This window comes from Zonotrichia leucophrys, chromosome 7 (genome assembly GCF_028769735.1).
Source record: "Zonotrichia leucophrys gambelii isolate GWCS_2022_RI chromosome 7, RI_Zleu_2.0, whole genome shotgun sequence".
NCBI lineage: Eukaryota > Metazoa > Chordata > Aves > Passeriformes > Passerellidae > Zonotrichia > Zonotrichia leucophrys.
In genome coordinates this window covers 30,246,234-30,268,112 of record NC_088177.1, presented here as the reverse complement: position 1 = coordinate 30,268,112, position 21,879 = coordinate 30,246,234, and the positions used below count along the sequence as shown (strand labels likewise).

Genomic DNA, 21,879 nt, shown 5'->3' with positions numbered 1-21,879 from the left:
CTGCAACTCCCGGCATGCAGCGCAGCCGCTGGTGCACACCGGCACCATGGCGGCGGCGCGAGGCGGATTGCGGGGTAACGACGGGCGGGCGAGCGGGTGGGCAGGAGCAGGGGACAACCCCGGGGCGGGGGCACTGGGACCGTTCCGCCACCTCCCTCACGGCACCGCTCCGCGGCTTTCGGCACAAGCGCCCCGAGACGAACTCACCCCCGCCCCGCCCCACCTAGGAGAGGGCGTAGGGCCACGCCCCCGCTGCGCTTGGCCACGCCCCAGTTGCGTTGGTCACGCTCCCGGCGGAGCGCCCGCCTTCGAGCGCCCCCTGGCGGAAGGGCAGGGCCTATGGCAGGGGGATGGGGATGAGGATGGACAGGGAAGAGAGCCGGGATAAGGGCAGGGGTGAGGACATGGAAAAGGGCAGGGACAGGAGCTTCAGGCAGCCTGGGCTGGGCCCCCCACACTCTACCCCATAGCTGCCCGTCCCTAATGCTTCTTTCCCCGCAGGACTGCTGGTGGCAGCCAGAGCTCCAGGCACGGGCTGGGGGCGGCCGGACGCCCGGGGCACACGGCTCTTCGGGCAGAGCTGCCCCCGGCCCGCGGGACAAGGGGCCGGTCAGGAGCCAGTCAGGAGCGGGGGGCTGCCCGAGGGCGTGGAGTACATCCCCACACGCAAGAAGGGCAAGAACCCGATGAAGCCGGTGGGGGTAGCCTGGTGAGTGACTCAGGTGGTGGGAGAGGTCGGCACTGGGAGGGCCGGGGTGGAACAGGGTTCTTGGGGATCTGTCCATGTAGCTCCAGCATGGCACAGCACCCTTGCTCCCCCACCCACTCTCTCCATCTCCTTGACTGCTGGCTGTCCTGCAGGGCCATTGGGTTGCCTTCCGGCATCATCCTCTTCCTCCTGACCAAGCGGCAAGTGGACAAAAACCGCCTTGAGCAGCAAAAAGCCCGCAGAGCAATGATGGAAGCCAACCAGGGCGAGTACGATTCAGAGAGATACGGCAGGATGGCCAGGGGGGCATAGCCAAGCTGCTGGCCATCTGGTGACACCAGCCCCATGAACACATGACAGTGGCATCTGCCCTGCCTGTCCAGACCATGATGTGGTTGTGGAGCTGAATAGGAACAAATAAAGTGAAACAGCTCAGTGCCACTGTGGTTGCTCCCTCAATGCTCAGCCCCAGGCTCTGCCTGCCTGAGCAGTGGGGGCCCCAGCTGTTCTGCAGCTGGACTTCTGCCCACAACACCAGGGGCTACAGGCAGGGGAGGGAGGCCAGCCTTGGAGCAGTGTGACCTTGGCTTTCCCTTCCCAAATCAGTGTTTGTGCTGCACCAGGCCACAGCCCCTACTGCCCACAGGTTTTCTGAGGGAGTTGCCACACGAGTAAGACTGGGACTGTCTGGAAAACTGAAGTGTTTTATTTAGCAAGTGCAACTTTGCCGACATCCGTGGCTGCAGGGCCTCTGCAATGTGAGCTCTGCCACAGAGGTCCCAGCTGCCCCCTGCCCACACCGGGCACAGCCGCAGCCCAGGGAGGGGGCATGGCCAGAGCCACATTTAAGGCACAGAGTGAATGGCACCAACTGTTCTCTGCCAAAAAATCCCAACATGACCCCAGCAGCCGCTGCCAGCTCCCTGTGCCCAGGCAGGGCTGTGACATTCCGCTGCCAGCCCAATGCCATTGGCACAGCCTCTGTAAGCGGTGCCAGGGCTGGGCTAAACTGCCTAAACGCTGGCAACCAGTCCCCCCACTGCCCTCAGAGCTTGTTGGGGGACGATCAAGGGAAGCCCTTTCCTTAGCAGCCTACAGGTAGGAATGCCAAAGCATTAAGAGTCACAGTAAGCAGACTATCCTGTACAGAGACCAGAGGAGGGGTGGGGGCAGCCGGAGAGGGACGGGAGGGGTCCCAGGGCTAATCCCGGCCCACTATCTGCAGGAGGAAGGTGAAGATGTAGATGATGTCAGTGTAAATGGTGAGGGCACCGTAGACATACTCCTCGGGGCTCAGCGTGTTCTTCCTGTTTCCCAGCACGAGTTGGGTGTCATAGGCAAGGAACTGCAGGGACAGAGGGTGTCAGGCAAGGAGCACGGGGGATTCCTCCCTCCCCAGTGCCCGCCCCACTCACCAGTGTGAAGGCGATGGCCCCGATGGCCGCGTACAGCATGTGGAGCCAGGGCACCTGCACGGGAAGGGAGCACAGCACGGTGAGCCGGGTGCAGGCAGGCAGCAGGCGAGGCAGGGCATGTCCTGCCTCCTCCCGGCTCCAGAGGGGCTGCTGCCGATGCTGACACACCCTCTCCCTGCAGGCAGGCTGCCTTCCACACCCTGCTTCCAGCAGAGGGACCACCCAAACCCCCTGCCGGCCCCAGCCCTGGGGACAGCCAACCGGGAACACCCAGGCTCCCCACAGCCCCTCTCTCCTTCCCACTCACGTATTTGAAGGAGAGGACGATGGCAGTGATGATCCCGGTCACCATGACCACGATGCCCAGCACGCAGAATAGCCCCGGACACGATGTAAAATCAACCTGATATGGAGGGGGGACACACAAATGTCACAGGAGAGCCCAGGGTGTCCTCACTGACCAGCTCCCCACACCTGGCCCATAGAGGGCAGGGGGCATCCCTCTCCTTGCCTTGGTCTGGAAGCAGAAGATGGTCACAACGATGGCCACAATGGCGGTGATGAGCATGGCAATCAGGACAGCTTTCGTGTTGTACATGCTACAGACAAAGAAAGTCACCTCCCATTCCAGTATCCTCCTGCCAGAGGGGTGCTGGAGACCCTCCCTCACAGCCCCAGTCCTGGACAGGCACTCTGCAGTCCCTGAGCCCAAGGGACTGGAGCATCCCCTGGCTCCTGGCAGCCTCTCAGCTGAGCTGGCTGCAGAGTGGGGGACGGGAGGGACCCCAGATCTATAACAGCAGGGTCCCCAGGGCATACCTGGCAATGGTGCCCGTCATCAGCCCCATGGCCAGCGTCTGTGGGAGAGAAGGGTGAGCTCAGTAGGCTGCCCACCTGCCCACATGTCCTCCTGTCCCTCCCAGCACACCCAAGGGGAGCTGGGGTGCCACGGGGGCACCACCAGGACCCCCTGCCAGTCCCAGCCCACTCACAAAGATGCTCAGCAGGATAATATTCCAGGGGAAGCGTCTCCTGAGAACGAAACAGGAGAGAGGTAAGTTAGTGACAGCAACCATGTCATGTCCCCCTGCTCCCCACCACCCAGGGGCAGCCCCAGGCAGGAACCTATCTTGATGTTCTGGAGACAAACCCCATACCCACACACCCACCCTGGGGGCCCCTAGGGGCTCACCGGGGACCCTGGCAGCAGGCCAGCACCAGGTAGGTCACCAGGAACACAGCACTGCAAGGAGAGACAGCAGGTGTGAGCCCCACAGGATCACACCTGGGAGGCTCTGTATGTAGGGGCACAAGCTGGGGGGGCATAAACCAGCAGAGCCCTACTCACTATGAGGCGTAGTAGATGGCAACATTCCTCTGGACGAAGGAGCGGACAGGGTGGCTGTGGGACAGCAGGGACAATGTGAGGGAGAGCAGACAGCAGCTACTGTCCCTTCTGAACACCCCCAGGGAACTTAAGCTGCTCTTTTTCATGAGGAACCCTCTACTCACACAAAGGTGAACACAGAGATGATTCCCACTGTCACCAGGAGCTGCAGGGAGATGATGGCATAGACCTGCGAGAGACAGGGGGGTCAGCACTTGGCCCCCCACCCTGACAGCTGCCCCTGGCCCCTCGGGACTCACCTTGCGGATGAAGGCGTGCCGGACTTTCCTATCCTCCCAGTCAACTGATTCGAAGGCAGAGCCATCCCCGAGGCCACTGTCACCTGCGGGGGACAGCCCTCAGCACCAGGGTCAGCATGCAGCCCCTCACAGCACTCCTGTTTCTAGTACCCTCCCCCAAATAAAGCAAGGTGCCCCACTTACCGAACCGCATGGGCATGGAGGGCATGGCCACGCCGGGATGAGGGTACGCCCCTGACGCTGGGTACCCCCCTGGCTGCGGGTACCCCGCCCCCGCAGGGTACCCCCCAGGCTGCGGGTACCCCCCGCCATAGTGGGGCGGCTGGGGGTACCCGCCGGGGGGCGGGGGGTAGAGGGGGTTCTTGTCATCGTAGAGCGGGGGGGCGCTGGGACGCGACATGCCGGCTCCCTGCACCTCCCACGGGCACCTGCAGGGGACAGAAGGCGCGGGGGCTTCAGCACAGCTCACCTGGGCAGCACCTGTTCGGTGAGTGCAGCCGCAGGGACAGAGGGGATCGTGCAGCCACAAATCCTCCCCCTCCCACTTTAATAGCGGCTCCTAATGAGTAAGGGCAAGGTGGCCTCAATGCCAGCAGGTCAATAAGAGACCAGGGATATCCCTTGGCTGGGGCCACCCGCATTCCTGTGCCCTGAGTCCCCGGCACCCGCGTCAGTGGCCGGCCGCGGGCAGGGCACAGCCACGCGCTGACTCAGGCTGTGCCGGGCTGTGACCTTTCCACAGGTACCTGACCCCTCTGGCCGGGACCTTTCCACAGGGACCTGACTTCTCCTGTCTTTGAAGCCTTCCCTGAGATTGCCAGGGAGGAAGGAGCAGCACCCCTGGCTGGTCTGTGGCTCCTGGTGGCACCACACTGAGGACAAATGCCATCACCCTGACAACCGCCTGGGATGGAAACACAGGCTCTGATCGTCATCATAGCCATGCAGATCCCTCTGCCACTCCCATTTCAGGGGTGTCCCCCACCCAACAGCCGCATGCGTCACACAGGGGCTCCAGAACTCTTCAGTCCCTTTTAAGGGGATGTGACACCCACATCCCCTCTACAGGAGATGGACTCTACCTCGGGCAGCAGACCTGGGACCCCCCTGGTGCTGAGCTCCCCTCCTTGGCCACACCAGGCCCCCTCACAGAGCCCCCAGCAGCTGTGAGCAGGCAGCCTGGGCTCAAGGCCAGCTGGGCTTGGTCCCAGCAGGAGGAGGAGAAGGAAAGCAGGATCTCCAAGGCCAGGAAAACAACAGCGCTGCCAGTAGAGAGTGCCAGGCCTTTATCCACCTCCCACCCCCTCAGCACTGGCACCCCAGAGCCCAGGAAGGTGCCAGGACCCCCCAGCACCCTCCTGCCCGCAGCAGTGATGTGATCTTGGGACCATCCCAGGGAAGGAACGAGGATCTGTTGCTAACCAGGCCCAGACTAGGAGGGGATTGGGCCCTTCCTCCTGTGTGACGCCAGTGCTTCCTTCCCACGGCCCGGGGCACACCCATGCCAGCCATGCCGGGCTGGGAGAGCAGTTCCGCGCCTGTCCCTCCATCCCTCCTGCCACCCAACTGTGTCAGCCACGACAGAGCTGCCACAGTCACACTGCCTTTCCTCATGGCGATGACGACAGCACCAAAAATAAATAACCGGCGTGGCAGTGACCATGCGGACGGGAAGTTCACTTTCTCCACACTGGTTTCCCAGAAAGCACAGGGGACCCCCTGGCACCGCCTCATCTGTGGGGCTAGGGAAGGGCCCAAAACAGGACCCTGACCCTAGGAAAGCCTCTGTGACTGACACTCAAGTTACAGGGGAACCAGAGTCCCCAGGAGGGAGCCCAGGTGTCTGGGGAAAGCGAGGTGTATTTGGGTGGCACCAGATCAGCAGGGTCCTACCCTGTGCCCATGACCAGCACCTTGGGACTGCTCCAGCCCCTCGGGACTGCTCCAGCCCCTCCTGCTTCCACCGCATTGGGGTAGCCTTGGGCACGGGGAAGGAACCAGCCTGACGGGTCCCAGCAGCTGCCACACCCAGGGAAGCAGGCAGCCGAACCCTCCACGGTCCATGGCACTGCACAGTCCCGAAACTCAGGTCACCAGTTGGATGGTAGGTGGCAACCCGGGGCCAGCTCAGTGGCATGACACGGTCCCTGGGGACAGGGTGCTACGCTGCACTGGCACCGTGACTCAGCACAGATAAGGCACATATAGCAGGCACATGGGGCACAGCCAACCATCATCCCTTCCACAATCTCACAGGCAGCACAGGTTGTGTCCCCACCATCCACCGTGGCACTCCTGCCAGACTTGGGCCCCTGCCACAAGCTCCACAGGTTCCTGGGGGAAACACAATCACCTTAGGAGGGGATCATGGTTTGGGGCACGGGACAGAGCTCCCTACATTCAGGCTGCCTGAGAAAGCACCTCACTCTTGAAGAACTTGGAAGCTCCCACCAGTACAGCACGGATTGCTACAACACAGCCTAGTATGGCGCAGCAGAGTGGCACAGCCTGGCATGGCATGGCACAGCCTGGTACAGTACAACAGGGCACAGCTGCCTCCTGCAGCACAGCACGGCTCAGTACAGCACAATCCAACAGCACAGCACAACTCGGCCCGGCCCGGCCCAGCCCAGGCCAGTCGTGCTCAGTTGAGACAAGAGTCAGTACGGCCTACCCAGGCGGGATGTCCTGGCTGGCCCACACTGCTAACACACAACACAAGCTTGCTGGGGCTCGTTATCGCCTCTCCCACATCCCTGCCCCTCTGCAAGCTCTCTCGGGGGCACAGACATGGGACAGAGGCGTCCTCCTGTGCCCCAGCCCTGGCACCCCCAACTACCCAGTGCTGGTCCCCACACACCCCCATGGTGTCACCCCCACACCTTGCCGAGCACAAACCCGTGCCCACCCCTCCCGAGCCACCCCACGGGGTCCGTGAGGACACTCATGTCCGTGAGAAAACCGTCCACAGCACAAGTGTCGCTGCCCCCCTACGAACCACCCGCACCCCGCCCCGATTCCCTGCCACGCCATCGCGTGGGGTCCGGAAAACAGCACCAGCGCCACAGAGGACCCCGCGCGTGGGGGTCCCGTCCCCCCGCGTCCCTCCCCGCGGGACCGCGCTCCGTTCCCCCTCCTCCCGCCGCCGGACCCCAACCCGACCCTCACCAATGACGTACCCCCACCCACTCCGGTGACGGGAGCGGGGTGTCGCAGCGCGTCCCCACTGTTTCGCGACCGGCCGCCCACCCCCCAGTCCCCGTCAGCCTCCGGGACGCTCGGGAGAGCGCTGGGACAGCCTCTCGCCGGCTGTGGCACCGGAGGGCGCAGGGTCAGGGGGGTGGGGTAACGAAGCGGGCAGAGGGGAGTCGAGAGAACGAGGGGGACTGCCGGGGGCCGCGGGCGGGGCTCGGGAACGGCGGGGGTCGCGGAGCGGGGCGGGCTGCCCTACCTGCTGCGCGCTGCTCCGCCGGGCTGCGGCCGCCGCCGGACGGGACGGGCCGGGACGGGTCGGACGGGGCGGGGGCAGCCACCGCCCACCGCGCCCCCCCGCGGCGGCTCCGCGCCCTGCACCCGGGGCGGCCGGTACCGGCGGCGGGGCGCGCTGTCCCTCCCGCCTGTTGCTCCCGGGGCCGGACCCCGGTGCCCTCGCCCGTCCCCCCGGGATTTCCCTCCCGCCGGCTCTGACGTCACTCAGGGACCCCCTTCCTCACCAATGACGTCAGCGGGGGGACACCCCTCGCGGCGGCGGGGGGGGAATCCCCTCCTCTCGGAGGGTGACGCGAGCGCGGGGCCGAGCGTTGCCCCCCCCGCTCCCTCCCGGTGCCGCGGCGGCGGCGGGGCCGGCAGGGGGCGCGGCGGGCGCGTGACGCCGGTTGGCGGCATGGCCGCGGGGCCCGGCGGGGCGGCGGCGGCGGCGGCAGCGGCCGGGGCGCGCGGGCTCGTGGCCGCCTGCCTGCGCCTCCTCCGCCGCGCCCGCCGCGCCGCCGCCGCGTTCATGGCCTTCGCCGCCCCGCTGCTGTTCCGCCTGGGGTGAGTGACCGAGAGAGCGAGCGAGCGAGCGAGCGGGGCCGCTGCGGGACCCCTGCAGGGAGGCAGCCGCCACCGCCCGCCTTTGTGCTGCCGCCGGGAGGGAGGGCCCACCGCCTCCCCTGCTTCTGCGGAGCCGCCCGGGCAGGAACCTGCGGCCGCGCCGGCACCGGGACACCGGGCTGGGCTCAGCCCGCGCCGGCCGGGGGCGTGGGGGCGGGCGGTGTCAGCCCGGCCGCCGGGGCCCGGGATCAGCCAGCGGCTCCCTCCGCGCGGTGCCGGTGCCCTCCCGTGCGGGGCGCCTTCTCTCGGGTGTCACGGCTGACCTGCCCCGGTGCTCCGGCCCCTGGTCCCCGGTTTCGGGCTCCCACCGCTACTACATGCTCCCGGTGTGTCATCCAGGGGTGCCCTCGGCCGGGAATGGGCTTTGCAGCCCAGGTCTTTACATGTCCGTCATTGCAGCATTCCCCGTCCCGTCCCAAATTGCTGCTGTGCAAACGGGGAGGTCCCTCCGAGCCTTATGTCTTTTGCACCCCCACATGCACGGGGGCATTTCTTGCCTCCCTTTTCCTCGGCCCATTGTCTCCTAATTCCCCGGACCATGGCAGGCTTGGGCATGTCTCCCCCCGGAGCGTGGAGAGGAACATCCAGCTCCAGCCCTCCTGGTGAGCACTCCGCAGCAATGTCCCCCTCCAGTCCCTGCTGCTCGAAGGAGATGGAGGATACCTGCTCAGGGAACTAAGGAACCAATCCTGCCCTCACTACAAATCTGAGGTGTGGCGTACACACACAACTCCAATAGTTCCCCCGAATGCGCAAGTGGCCCTGTATATGTTCACTGTGGGAGTGACAGCCCCGGCAGTAGCCCCTTTCCCAAGTGGGCTCCTTAGGGGACCTGGGGTTTAATGCCTAGGGCTGTCTGCCCTCCCCCTAGGTACAGCCTGTACGCCCGCACACGCCTGGGCTACCTGTTCTACCAGCGGCAGGTGAAGAAGGCGCGGGAGCGGTACCCGCACGGCCACTCCGTGCCCCAGCCCTACTGCTTCCCTGGTGAGTCTGGGCAGCCCCTCCACACCTCGGCCCTGCAGTGCCCAGCACCGGCACTTTGGGCTGGGGAGGGGCTGCCATCACTGAATTGCCCGAAGCATGTTTAACTAAGAATTTGATGTAAGATGTGGGGAGTTTGACCTAGACTCCTCCTTTTCCAGCATGAGGGGATGATGCCCTGATTGTGTCTCTTCCCCCTCAGGGGTGAAAATCCTGCCCATTCCCGTCCTCTCCAACAACTACAGCTACCTGGTCATCGACACTGGCTCCAGCCAAGCGGCTGTCATCGACCCCTCTGACCCGCTGGCTGTACAGGTGAGACCCCCACAACCACTCTGACCTGGTGTTTGGCTATCTCCAGGTGAGAGCATGCCATGTCTCTGTGTTTGGGGTTAGAGAGGAGCAAATTTGCCCCTAATCTGCAGCCCTTAGTGCCCAAGACAAGACTGGAGCATGACAGGGGAGCTGGGGGAGATAGGGTTCAGGGAGGAAACTGGTACTTGGGTTCTCTGTCCCCCCTTATCTCTCTGTCCATATTTCTTCCCCAGGCTGCCATCGAAGAAGAGGGGGTGATGCTGGAAGCTATATTCTGCACACACAAACACTGGTAAGGGGCAAGAGGAGGCTCTGGGAGGGTTGGTAGCTGCTGGGAAGGCAGACCCACCTGAGGTGACCCCCAACCCTGCCCCATTTAATGGGGGGAGTATGGGGGGGTACATTTGGGGTCTCTGACCTCCCTGTCTGCAGGGACCACAGCGGAGGCAACGAGGCTCTCTGCCAGAAGCACAGCTCCTGCAGGGTGTATGGCAGCGCGCTCGATGCCATCCCACGGCTCACCAAGTAAGTCCCTCTAGCACCCCTGTGAATCTGGGGGGGCTTCATTCCCAACCACCACTGTCTGCAGCGCTCACTCAGGAGTCCATTCCCCCAGTTCCATTATGGACAGAGTCCTGGCACACTCCTGGCACCAGTGTGCGAGAAGGGGTGCCAGGGGAGGTGCTGGGTTTGGGGGAGCACCCTGACGGTGCCCCCTGTTCCCGCACAGCCCACTTACAGACAGGGAGAAGGTGACCGTGGGCTGCCTGACATTCGAGGCCCTCGCCACGCCTGGGCACACTGTGGGCCACATGGTCTATGTGCTGGACGGGGGCCCCTTTGGCAGCCCACCCTGCCTCTTCTCCGGGGACCTCCTCTTCCTCGCTGGCTGTGGTGAGTGCACCCAACCCCAGACAGGGGCTTGGGGGGTTATCCCATCCTGGGCTGGCTTAGGGGCTCCCCCCAGACCCCCCATGACAGGCAGCTGTGTGGGGTTGCAGGCAGGCCATTTGAGGGCTCCCCTGAGACCATGCTGGCCTCCCTGGACGTGGCCGTGAGCTTGGGCGAGGACACGCTGCTTTGGCCGGGTGAGTGTCCCCAGCAGCAGGGCAGAGCTGCTGCTGTCCCCTAGCCCCACTGCCAAGGGGGAGAGCCGGGTGGGGGTGATGCTAAGGGCTGTGTATGGGGGTCCACAGGCCATGAATACGCACTGGAGTGCCTGACCTTCGCCAGCCTCCTGGAGCTGGACAATTCTGCGCTGGAGCAGAAGCTGCAGTGGGCGGTGCAGCAACGCCAGGAGAAGAGGAGCACGGTGAGGCATGGGGGTCCCTGGGGGCAGCCCCCACCATCCCAACCCCTCACGGGGTCCCTTGGCAGGGATGTTGCACCCCAACACCCTCTTGCATGGGGGGTGCCATAGGGGCAGGGGGCTCTGGGGGCGTTCCCAGCTCCCTGCCAGGGGTGCTGCCTCCAGCAGGGGAGCTGAGCTGCTACGCCCACAGTGCCCCTCTACACTGGGGGAGGAGCAGACCTACAACCCCTTTCTGCGGACCCACCGGCCCGAGCTGCAGGAGGCGCTGGGGCTGTGGCAGGCCGGGGGGGAGGACCCCGACGCCTTCCGTGCCCGAGTCCTCAAGGAGGTGCGGAGGCGCAAGGACCTCTACCAAGCCACCTAGATCTGCCCCCCCCTGCCCGGGCCCCCCCTTTCCACGGGGTGATGGTTGGGCACAGGGGGCCAAGGCTCTGTGGTTTGTTTTGCTGTGAATCTCCCTCCTGCGGTGCAGGGTTGGGGGAAGAGTGGACACCCCCTTAAGTGGGCACCCCATAAGTGATCCTTGCCTTTGCTCCCTCCAACTTGGGGGTCACCAGCTGTCACGTAGAAGCACCTCAATCCCCTCTTGGGGGTCTGTAGCCCTCCACCTCAATGCTGGGGCTATAGGAATGGCACCAAGGGCTTCTCCTACAATCCCCCCCCCACACTCCCCCGTTTTGGGAGTCTCAAATTTCCCCATCACCACCACCACCAATCAGCCCCCTCCCCCGTTTTTCTGGGAGTCTCCAATTTCCCTCCACCACCACCACCACAACTACTCAGCCCCCTCCCCTTGAGCCCCCAGTGTTGTGAATCTCCTTTGTGGGGGCTGGGATGGAGCCAGCAAGGGGAGGCGGGCCGGCAGTACTACCTCCAGGCACGGGGCTCCCATCCTTGATGCCGGAGCCCCCCTGTACGCACACACACACAAAAACACACACACACACACTGGGACGGGGCCAGAGGGTCGCACTGCTGCGGTGTGGCGGGTGCTGCTTCGCTGGGGATCGGAGCCGCAATCACCCGCACGCCCCAAATAAAAGACTGGATCAATTTTACACCTGTTCGTCCTTTTCTCTCCCCCTCGGTGAGGACCAAACCCCGCGGCGGGGCGCGGCCCCTTTAAGGGGTGGGGCCAGGGCGTTGCCGGGAGACGGAGACGCGTCGGGGTCACCGGGTGGGTCCGGCAGGGCGGGGACCGGGGAGACCCGGGGGGACCCGAGAGGGGCTGCGGAGGCGGGCTGGGTGTCACTGCCCCCGGGTCACGCGTGGGGCGGTACCGGGGGAGCCCCGCCGCCCCTCACTGAGACCCCGGCAGCAGGAGCCGCCCGGCGAGGCATGGAGCCCCCTCCCGAGCGCCCATGGGACAGCCCGAGCGTGGCGGACACTGCTGCTGAGTTCCTGAGCCTCATCGGTGCGTGCCTCCTCCCGCCCCCCTTGTCCTGCAGGCTGGGGGCACCGGCACGGCAGGAGGGAGATGGAGAGTGAGGGATTGAGAGTGGGGGATAAATGGCGAGGGGCTTGACCCAGCCTGCAGGGGGGCATGGAGACAGGGAGGGGCACTGGGCAGGGGCGACGGTCCCTTCTTGAGGGAGTGACCAGTGACAATCTCCTCGCGGTCACTGTCCCTCTGTGCAGGGCTGAAGGAGCTGGAGGGGTGCCTGTTTGCTGAGAGGCTGGCAGTGGTGGCCGTGGGGGCCTCACCAAGGGACAAGGCACAGGGCCAGTGGTGGATGGCAGCCCAGTGGGCACCCTACCAGCAGGAAGGTGCACCCATGCAGAGCTGCATCCTGGTGCAAACCAGGTTCCGAAGCAAGCACAATGGTGTGCCTGTCTCCAGCAGCCTCAAAGGTGAGCCAGGGGGTGGCCTTTGGGGGCTTCCTTCCTCCCCAGGGCTGGAACATCCCTGTCCGCCAGCCCTCAGGGCTCGGAATGGGGACAGTGCCATCCAACAGGATTGGTTGAGCATGGCTTTGTTCTGCCAGCCTATTTGACGTGGCAGCTGGAGACCCTGGAGCAGGAGGAGCAGGAGTGCCTGGAGGTGACTGATGTGGTAGTGGCATGTCCCCTTCCCTGTGTCCTACCTGCTGCCCTGGGGTGTGCCCTGCCGTGGTGCCCTCCGGGGAGCTGTGCCCCCTGCAAAGCTGCTGTGGGTAGCCTGGTGTCTTTTGTCATGCTCAGACTCCAGCTCTGCCCCACCAGCCTGGTCCCCATCCCCTCCTCTGGGTGGCAGCTGGGGTGGGGAGTTTCCCACAATGCATCTGCCGTGGTACCCGACTGACAGCAGGGCCGGGGTCGCCCCCTCAGAGGAGGGGTGCCCTGGCTCTGCCCCCCACCCCGTGCCTCCCACCCCTCCCGCAGCTCACACCGCACCCCACCGAGAAGAGGACCCACTTTGTGAGCCACGAGTACGGCATGACGGTGACCAGGACCCTGCAGGAGGGAGGGGTGAGGCTGAAGGCGGGCAGGGTGACATCCTGGGAGGGGACAGCACCGCTGGCTTGTCTCACCGGGGCTGCCCAGCTCGGGGGGTGCTGTCCCTGGGGATGCAGGACAGCGTCTGTGGCTGTCCCATGAGGCAGGCAGGTCTGTCCGCAGGCAGAGCCGCAGTGCCACAGCTTCTCGTACGGCCGGGCCAGGCTGCGGGCGCGGCTGCTGGAGGGCGCCAGCCTGCTGCTGCTGCGGGTGCTGGCCCGCCGGCAGACAATGCCGCCCGGGCTCGTCTTCCCAGCCATCAACAGCGAGGGCGACCTCTGCACCTTCAGCTATGTGAGCCGCCGGCCGGAGGGCCTGTGGGATGGGCTGGTCTGGGTGAGGCTGGGATACAGGGTGGGATGTGGGAAGTGGGAGTGGGCAGAATGTGGCGGGCAGCATGGGGATGGCAGCTGGGGGCAGAGGTGACTGAGCCAAGGCTGAGCGCTGTTTGTACCGCCCTCAGTCCACCCTGGGCATCCAGCGGCAGGCGGTGGGCTCGGCAGAGACAGAGGTGTTCGTGATCCGCCGAGCCGTGCGCGCCAGCACCGGCGCCCCCAGCGTGTGGCACAGCAGCTTCCTGCCCAGCGGGTGAGGGCAGCGCTGCCAGGGGCGCCCAGCCCTGCCAGGCTGCAGGGACCCACGGTGGGAACGCCAAGGGCTCTGCTTCCCCTCCCAGGCATCTGGCTCAGCTGATGCAGATCGGCGCCCCGGTGCTGATGCTTCTCCAGGACGAGTCCATCCTCAGCAAGTCAGGTACTGGGCAGGGGAGATTTGTGCTCCCCCAGCACTGGCAGCCCCTCCCCGCTGTCTGGCAGTCCAGGGGGAACACCGTGCCCTGCCTTCTGCTGCCAGGTAGGTTCGCACCCCAGCTCCCCTTCCCCAAAGAACCCCTGGAATGGGATGAGGACATGGAGCTCTACTCGTATTTCCTGGACAGGAAGGTAAGATGGACATGGGGACAAGGGGACCTGGGGCTGTGCCAGTCTCCAGCAAGGTCTCCCCTGGTGTGCCCAGGAGACACACAGAGGGGGCAGGGGACAAACATCCTTCCTCACACCCTCTCAAGTGTGGGAAAGGACCCGGGCTCCTGTCCCCCTCACCCTGGCATAGTGTCCATGGGGGAAATGTGTGTTTGTGCCCACCCCACCCATCCTGTCCACCCCACTGCAGGAGGAGCTGCAACTCTCCCATGCTGCCTACCTCCAGCAGCACCCTGAGGTGCGGGCACTGCTGTCTGACTTCCTACAGGCATTGCTCCACCAGCAGCCAGACGACACCATCTCCTTTGCTGCGGAATTCTTCGCCCACCAGCGGCCCGTTGGGAGCCCCTTTGCCTCCACTGGTGCTGCCAGCCCCCTCCCCAGCTCCCCAGCTGGCCCCCCTCCAGCTAACAGCAAATAAAGCAGCCAGCACTGCCTGCCCAGCCTTGTTTGCTTTGGGGAAACTGAGGCTCAGGGAGGGCAGGTGGAGTGAGCTGTGTGCCCAAGCCCCGCCATGCATTCTGGGTGGGACCCTGTCCCTCTCCCATCTGTTCCAGCCCTCGCTTAGGGGGTGGGGGTGGCTGGGGCATACTGTGGAGCAGGGCCAGGCTCACATCCCTGCGCCTGCCAGCACCCCACATGTTCCTGGGGGACACCCCTTGCCCATCTCCCTGTGGGACACAGCCTGGCTAGCAGAAGGGTGCCTGCTTTTGTTGGCACAGCTTGACACTGCAACGCTGGCACACCATCCTTGGCATGAAGGTCCCTGCACAGAGGGTGGTGTGAGCACCCTGTGGCCCAGAGCCCGCCTGGCTGGGTGCTTCCCCAGCAGCCAAGGCCGCATTTCAATCTCCTTGTGCAACACGTGCCTGCTTCCTCCTCACTCCCACTTGTATGGCATTTCCCCTACTCCCGTGGGGACAGCCCTCCCTTCTCGCCCTGTGGGACACTGTCCCCTGTCCCCACATCCCCACAGTCACCCGAGCAGAGCCCTTGGCACGTGATGGACAGTGACACGGAGGCTGCTCCCACGCCACGGTGAGGGAGCCTCGTGTTTGCACGTGTGTGAGGCAAAGGGGAGGGAAGGGGGGGGGAACCGAGACTGCGTGTGCTCATAAGGGTAGGGAAGGAGCACTTCCTTCTCCTATCCTCCTCCTCTCCTCCTGAGGAGGGGGAGGGATGACACAACTGCGGGGGGCTCCTTTAAAGGCAGGGCAGCGGGCACTGTGCGCAGAGCTGAAATCAGGAAGCCTCAGCACTGTGGCTGGATCAAGTCCACCCATGGCAGTCCACCCATCATTGGAACCAGGTGAGCCTCACAACACTTCTTGGGACCCTTTGTGCCTCCTTTCATCCCCTAGACCTCCTTCCCTCCACCCTGGGACTCCTGGCTGTGCTCCATCTTTCAGTGAGCACCATCCCCCCCAGCCCGTCCTGGATTCCCCACCTGCCTCATTCTCTGTTTCCTCAAGCCTGGGAATGTGATTCAACCAATTCCCAGGATGCAGGTGGGCTGCAAAGGGGGGATTAGGACCAGCACCAGCTTCTTGTCCTCACTCTATGCCCATCCAGCAGCAGGAGCTAGAGTCGGGTTCTTTCCTGTCCCTGCTGCCCAGAAACGCACTTGGCCCTTGGACTGCTGAAGATGGGGCTCAGACCAGGGCTTTTAGGGACACCTGAGCTGGAGGCAGCATCTGATCCCTTTGGGTGGCCTTTGATAGATCCCAAATGGCCATCCTCATGCCCTCCCTGGAAAACTGGTGCTTTTCCCTCAGGGGGTCATCAGGCAGGGTCAGGTGGGACTGAAGGAAGCTGGTACCAGAGCTGCCAGCTCACCAAGTGTCCTTATTCCCCTGGCAGGCTGCCACCTCCCTTCCTCTTCCTTGTCCCCCTCAGGCCTCACCAGGTCCCTGAACGGGGATCCCATGGCCCCACAGCGCCGTGGCACCCAGGATCAGACCTACCTGGACGAGCTCATCAGCATCCCCAAGGGCACTGGGGTAGGTGCTGCATGGCCATGTCTCAGGGAGGGCAGGGGAACGGGACAGTGCTGCAGGGAGCTGGAGCTGGGGAGGCAAAGGGCCACTGCAGTGGGGAATATGTGTCTTGGTCATGCCCTGGGGATGTGCCCCCAACTCCCCAGACCCAGCTCAGGCAAGTCACAGCCCTAGGATGAGAGTTTCCATGCTTAGAGTTTTCCAGAAGGAGAAACTGAGACAATGGGGCAAGGTGCTACCCCACCGCAAGGATCACCCCACTGCTCACACACCACTCCTGGGCCACCCAGGATGAGCCCAGTGGGGCTCCCCAAGGCTGCTTGCACCCCACCAGCCCCCCCCATCCTTGTCTGGTCTCGGGCAGTGGAACAGAGAAGAGGAAGGAACAGTATTCCCTAGGGTAGCAAAAGCAGAGGACAGCAGTGAAATCCCATGGGTGCCTGACAGGCCTGGGACCCCCCTGCAAACCTCTGTCCAATGGGTCAGAGGGGGCTCACTGCCTCTCCAGCACTGCTGCTAACAGGGAGAGGCTGGGGCAGCATTCCCTCTCCAAAGCTGTCAGGAAAACGCCCTCCGTGTGCCAAACACATCCGTGCGGGCAGCGCCGGGCTCAGGGGCTGGATGTGCAATCAGGAAACCCTGGCTTTGAACGGAGCTCCCGGCTCTGACCTGCTGCCTTGTCCCAGCCCGGGTTCAGCTTCAGGAAACTCTGGGCTTTCACCGGTCCCGGCTTCCTCATGAGCATCGCGTACCTGGACCCAGGCAACGTGGAGTCGGACCTGCAGGGCGGGGCCCTGGCGGGGTTCAAGGTGAGCGGCTCCCCCGCGCTCAGGAAGCAGGCCAGGGTTTCGTAACCTCTCCAGCGCCAACGGCTGGCCCTGGCAGCTGCTGCCCCAGCCCGGGAGCAGGAAGGGCTCGGGGGCCTCGGCACAGGGGCAGCACACCCAGGGGTGCGGGGGGCTCCCCTCTGGCTGGGCTGGGAGAGCACCCGCACCCCTCTCTTCCCTGCCACCCTGGTTGAACCGGGGACCCCCGGGCGGCTGGGTCCTGCCCAGCACCCCCAGTCCCCGCTGCCCCCCTCCCTCCTGCCCCCAGCTGCTGTGGGTGCTGCTCTGGGCCACCGTCCTGGGGCTGCTGTGCCAGCGCCTCGCCATCCGTCTGGGCGTGGTGACCGGGAAGGACCTGGGCGAGATCTGCTACCTCTATTACCCCAAGGTGAGCAGCCACGGGGAGTGACAGTCTGGGACCCCGTGCTTGGGCTGGTGACAGTCCTTGCCGGGCTGGAGAGGAGCAGGAGGATGCTGTGAGCGACCTGCCTCTCTCAGGGGCTCCCCAAAGCCCCCCAGGCCCCGTTGTCCCCCACCTAGCACCCACACTCCTGCAGTGCAGGGGCCAGGGTGAGAGGTAGTGAGCAAGCTGCTTCAGTATCCCGGTGTTACCTGGGGACACACGAGAGCGTCCCTGCGGGAGTCAGCCCAGGCGTGGGGCAGCAACGCGAAACCGAGACGCGGGAAAGACGCGAGAAAGCCTGAGCGTGTTGGGGCAGAAAGCTGGGGGAATCGAGAGGAGATATCACACGACAGAGGAGGGGGGAGTTGGGGGTCCCATCTTAGTGTCAAAATCCTGCTTGGGGGGGACGAGCAAGGAGATGCTGGGTGAATGACAGGTCCCCAAAAGGAGGGCTGGATGCATCCCCTCTGCCCTGCCTCCCTCAAACCCCCCTATCTAGACAGACAGATCCTATCCTCAGCTCTCACTGGGGCAGGGATGAGGAGGGGGGGAACAGGCTCGGATTTAACACTCGCCTTTCATCCTGAGTTTGTGTTGTGAAAGAAGCTGAGAGGGGTCTTCTGGGGTCCCCAGGCTGCTCTGCTACAGCCTGGAGACAGGGATTTGCACCCAGGAGCTGTGCTAGCTTGCCCAGAGCTATGCACCACTGTGGGTTCAGGCACCACTGTGGGCTCAGGCATCTCTGTCTCCTCCAGGTGCCCCGTGTGCTGCTCTGGCTCATGATTGAGATCGCCATCATCGGCTCTGACATGCAGGAGGTGATTGGGACAGCCATTGCCTTCAGCCTGCTCTCAGCTGGCCGGTGAGCCTCCCCACAGGAACCCCAGCCCCCCCATGGCCCTATCCACAGAGGGCCGTGTATCTAATCCTGCCCCTGGCCATCCTGCAGCATCCCCCTCTGGGCTGGGGTCCTTATCACCATCGTGGACACCCTCTTCTTCCTCTTCCTCGATAAGTATGGTGAGCACCAGGGTGAGGGCTGGGAGTGCTGTCAGTGCCCCTGTGGCACCAGTGACCCTGCTCTGTTCCACCCCATCTCTTGACCTTTCTAGGGCTCCGCAAACTGGAGGCTTTCTTCGGCCTCCTCATCACCATCATGGCCCTGACCTTTGGCTATGAGGTGAAGGGGGGAGCTGGGCACAACCCTTTTCCTGCGAGGCTGGCAAGGGACCCCGCCACCCGGTGTCCCCGTGCTCCCAGCCTGTGCCAGGGGGGTGGCAGCTCACAGTGCCCCCTCTCACTGCTTCCCAGTACGTGGTGGTGGGGCCGAGGCAGGTGGAGGTGCTGAAGGGCATTTTCCTGCCCAGCTGCCCGGGCTGCGGGCGAAAGGAGCTGCTGCAGGCCATGGGCACCATCGGTGCCATCATTATGCCCCACAACATCTTCCTGCACTCCTCCTTGGTCAAGGTGAGATCAAGGCACAGCCACGGGCACGGCTCTGCCAGGGTGCCTCAGGGTGCACCTGGTGAGGACCAGACGGCCCTGGCTGTGGGACAGGGGTGCTCCCGTGACCCCATGTCACCCACCATGCCACGGGCCATGCCCAGACACGGGTGATTGACCGCTCCAAGAAGGAGGCAGTGCGGGAGGCCAACATGTATTTCCTGACCGAGTCCTGCCTGGCCCTCTTTGTCTCCTTCCTCATCAACCTCTTTGTCATGGCTGTTTTTGGCGAGGCTTTCTACCACCAGCGCAATGAGGACGTGGTGAGTGTCACCCCATGGCCACAGGGGGGTGGCAGCTGTGCCCAGCTGTGGGCAAGGGTGGGACCAGCATCCCCTGGGCACTGCACGTTCTCCTTCCCTGAGAGGTGATGTGTGGGGCTCCCCTGTGCCTGTGGGAGCTGCTGGGTGGTGTCACCTCGTGCCTGCCGTGCCTTACAGCACAACAAGTGCATCAACAGCAGCATCAGTCACTTCGCCGGCATCTTCCCCACCAACAACGAGACAGTCTCTGTGGATATCTACCAGGGGGTGAGTGCCACCAGGCTGTGTCCTGTGAGCTTCCATTCCCATTTGGGGGATGCGTCACTCTCCCCATCGACCCCTGTGGCTGGGGGGGTTGTAACCCCACTAGAGATCTGGGAGCTGATGGGAATGCCTGGGGTGGGGGACACTTTAGGGTGCCCACTGGAGTGTCCCTATACAGGGTGTCATCCTGGGCTGCTATTTCGGGGCAGTGGCACTGTACATCTGGGGCATCGGGATCCTGGCAGCAGGACAGAGCTCCACGATGACCGGCACTTATGCAGGACAGTTTGTCATGGAGGTGAGAGACAGGGATGCTGGCCCTTGCCCCCAAGGAGGGGCTGAGAGCAGGGAAATCACAGGTGAGCCCTGGGCAGGGGGTTCTACGGGCAGCACACTCCCCCAGGAGTGTTTGGAATTGCCCACCATTCCTGCAGGGAGCTGGTGGGTGGCACTTGCTAGCACCAGTGTCCCTGTTCCCCGGAGGTCGGATGGAGACAGCGCTCACCCACTGCACCCTGTGGGTGCCCCACGCAGTGTTTCCCTAATTAATTAGATGCTCTGTTAACGAGTCGGAGCTGACACCTAGCGGGGCCCGGCAGCCCTGCAGGAGCCCGCTCAGTGCCCTGGCACACGGGAGCGGGAGATGCCGCCCCTGTTCCCCCCAGCCAGGGTTTGGGGTGACACAGGCACAGCGAGGGTGCGGGCTCTGCCGTGTTCCAGGGCTTCCTGCGACTCCGCTGGTCCCGCTTCACCCGAGTGCTCCTCACCCGCTCCTTTGCCATCCTGCCCACTGTCTTGGTGGCCGCTTTCAAGGACATCAGCCACCTCACAGGCATGAATGACCTGCTCAACGCCCTGCAGAGCATCCTGGTAAGGGGCTGGGAGGGCAGCACCTGTCCCAAACACCCCGGCCTGGCAGCCTTGACATCCCCATCCCCTCTCCTTCCAGCTGCCTTTTGCCGTCCTGCCTGTGCTCACCTTCACCAGCCTGCACCCGCTCATGCAGGATTTCAGCAACAGCCTGTGAGTGCTGGGGCACGGGGAGGCAGAGCAGGGAGCTCTGGCTGCAGGCACCTTCCCTTTGGCCCATCCTGCCCCCCCAGACCATGCCATGGGGCAATGCAGGGACATGGGAGGGGTATGTTCATTCCCACCTGCCCAGGGCAGCCAGAGCAGAACAGACCCCATCACTACCCTCATCATCCTCCTCCCAATGACACATCTGGTTCCTTGGGCACCCTGGACCCTCAGCATCCTCCTGGCACTGCCAGCTCTGGATTTGGAAGGTGGCCAAAATCCACACCTAGAGCCCCACCACGGGCTGAAATATAGCTGTGGGGTGCAGAGATGTTCCTGCTGGGGTCTGGTTCATGCACAAACTCAGTTCCCGCAGCGCTCTGTGCCCAGGGGCACACAGGGTGGGGGCCCTGCCCTGGCACTGATGCCCACTGCCCTGCTCGCAGCCCGGGGAAGGTGCTGATGACCCTCATAACGGGGCTGGTCTGCACCATCAACATTTACTTCGTGGTGGACTTTTTGCCAACACTGCACGGCCTGGAGTACCACATTCCCCTGAGCCTGCTACTGGCTGCCTACGTGGCTTTCGTCGCCTACCTGGTAGGGCTGGCACCGCGGGACAGGGGCGGGACAGTGTCCCTGCTGGGTGCTCATCCACCTGTCCCCTTTGTCCCTGCAGATCTGGACATGCAGCATCGCACACGGAGCCCGCTTCCTGGCCCGGGGCCACCACAGCCGCTTCAATTTCGGTCTCGCCCTCGACCCGACAGAGACGCGGTGACAGATCCCATCCGTGCTTGTTATCCCCACGTCCCTGCCCGGCGCGGCCTCCTGGACACGGATTTGCTGCCACTCCGAGTCCGGGCACGTTTTACCCAGCAAGGAAAGGGTTAACGGACAGGCAGACCTCCCCCCAGGATCTGAGATCTCAGCGCTTCTTCCCACCCCCAACCCTCGCCAATTCCGGGGTGCTGGTCCGGGCTGGATGCGAGGGGAGTGGGACGGAGCGGGACATTCTCCCATCCAGTGGCACAGACGCTCCAGCGAATGAGCCGCGCCGGAGACTTCCCCTGCTCATTACTGCCGGCCCCCGGGACCGCTAATCACCGCTGGGGACCGCTAATTAACACCGGGGACCGCTAATTACCGCCGGGGACCGCTAACCACCCCCTGCTGCCCGGGACCGGCCCCATCCCCACGGAGGGCTCCGAATCTCGAGGGGCGGGGGACGGCTGATAAACGGCGTGTTTGGAACGGGCCTTGGCCTCGCTGCCGCTGCGCGGCCCCGGCGTGGGGCGGGGACCCCCCGGGCCCACCCGCACCCCGGGGGCGGCCCCTTTGCCCCGGGCGGGGGAGTGGCCGGGCTTGCCAACGCGTGGGGGCTCGGCGCCAGCTTTTCGCATTCCCGCGGGGGGAGCGGGGTGGTGGGGTCCCCCGTGCCCTCTCCGCCCCGGATGCCCCGTTTCCCGCCCGCCGGTACCGCCGGATGCGGCTGCGGAGCCGCCCGGGTCCCGCACGGCGGGCGGGGGTCCCGGCGCTCCGGCCCCGCCGCCGTTCGGTTCGCGCTTGCGAGACGCTCCCTGGCCGTTTCAAGGCTCCCCGCTCTGCCCAGGACCCCCACCCCGAAATCCCCCTTCCCGACCCCCTTCCCGACCCGCCGCTGCACGGGGAATTCT

The 21,879-nt window shown here is 64.5% G+C and overlaps 4 protein-coding genes across 8 annotated transcripts; 3 read left to right on the top strand and 1 right to left on the bottom strand.

The window, feature by feature from the left end:
* The first annotated feature begins 1 nt into the window (after position 1).
* PNKD (PNKD metallo-beta-lactamase domain containing) lies at positions 2 to 11,532 on the top strand. 2 transcript variants are annotated; one of them, XM_064717971.1, is made up of 10 exons: positions 2 to 74; positions 502 to 709; positions 8,735 to 8,850; positions 9,050 to 9,162; positions 9,396 to 9,454; positions 9,595 to 9,687; positions 9,893 to 10,056; positions 10,164 to 10,250; positions 10,359 to 10,474; positions 10,665 to 11,532. In XM_064717971.1, exons 1-10 carry the CDS (start codon positions 47 to 49, stop codon positions 10,836 to 10,838), a joined length of 1,158 nt encoding a protein of 385 aa, XP_064574041.1. In that variant the 5' UTR covers positions 2 to 46; the 3' UTR covers positions 10,839 to 11,532. The 2 variants fall into 2 exon arrangements, with proteins under 2 accessions (XP_064574041.1, XP_064574040.1); XM_064717970.1 differs by lacking the exons at positions 2 to 74; positions 502 to 709 and adding an exon at positions 7,675 to 7,803.
* On the bottom strand, positions 1,394 to 7,581 carry TMBIM1 (transmembrane BAX inhibitor motif containing 1). 2 transcript variants are annotated; one of them, XM_064717972.1, is made up of 12 exons: positions 7,485 to 7,581; positions 3,955 to 4,199; positions 3,772 to 3,854; positions 3,637 to 3,701; positions 3,473 to 3,526; positions 3,317 to 3,367; positions 3,117 to 3,156; positions 2,944 to 2,981; positions 2,636 to 2,723; positions 2,432 to 2,527; positions 2,125 to 2,178; positions 1,394 to 2,054 (listed from the first exon to the last, which is right to left on the bottom strand). In XM_064717972.1, exons 2-12 carry the CDS (start codon positions 4,169 to 4,171, stop codon positions 1,911 to 1,913), a joined length of 930 nt encoding a protein of 309 aa, XP_064574042.1. In that variant the 5' UTR covers positions 4,172 to 4,199; positions 7,485 to 7,581; the 3' UTR covers positions 1,394 to 1,910. The 2 variants fall into 2 exon arrangements, with proteins under 2 accessions (XP_064574042.1, XP_064574043.1); XM_064717973.1 differs by lacking the exon at positions 7,485 to 7,581 and adding an exon at positions 7,223 to 7,366.
* Positions 11,533 to 11,715: 183 nt separating the features above from the next.
* CATIP (ciliogenesis associated TTC17 interacting protein) lies at positions 11,716 to 14,366 on the top strand. Of its 3 annotated transcripts, none has more exons than XM_064718766.1 (9): positions 11,716 to 11,888; positions 12,113 to 12,325; positions 12,460 to 12,515; positions 12,836 to 12,922; positions 13,073 to 13,243; positions 13,413 to 13,537; positions 13,626 to 13,702; positions 13,802 to 13,890; positions 14,198 to 14,366. In XM_064718766.1, the coding sequence occupies exons 1-9, from the start codon at positions 11,813 to 11,815 to the stop codon at positions 14,348 to 14,350; spliced, it is 1,047 nt and encodes a 348-aa protein (XP_064574836.1). In that variant the 5' UTR covers positions 11,716 to 11,812; the 3' UTR covers positions 14,351 to 14,366. The 3 variants fall into 3 exon arrangements, with proteins under 3 accessions (XP_064574836.1, XP_064574835.1, XP_064574833.1); XM_064718765.1 differs by having other exon boundaries at positions 14,120 to 14,366; XM_064718763.1 differs by having other exon boundaries at positions 13,802 to 14,366.
* A 710-nt stretch (positions 14,367 to 15,076) lies between these two features.
* Positions 15,077 to 21,879, top strand: SLC11A1 (solute carrier family 11 member 1). The gene is made up of 15 exons (XM_064718762.1): positions 15,077 to 15,238; positions 15,826 to 15,929; positions 16,613 to 16,735; positions 17,022 to 17,141; positions 17,912 to 18,018; positions 18,106 to 18,176; positions 18,269 to 18,336; positions 18,468 to 18,623; positions 18,764 to 18,922; positions 19,100 to 19,189; positions 19,365 to 19,484; positions 19,907 to 20,056; positions 20,136 to 20,209; positions 20,650 to 20,803; positions 20,883 to 21,879. Exons 1-15 carry the CDS (start codon positions 15,109 to 15,111, stop codon positions 20,982 to 20,984), a joined length of 1,728 nt encoding a protein of 575 aa, XP_064574832.1. The 5' UTR covers positions 15,077 to 15,108; the 3' UTR covers positions 20,985 to 21,879.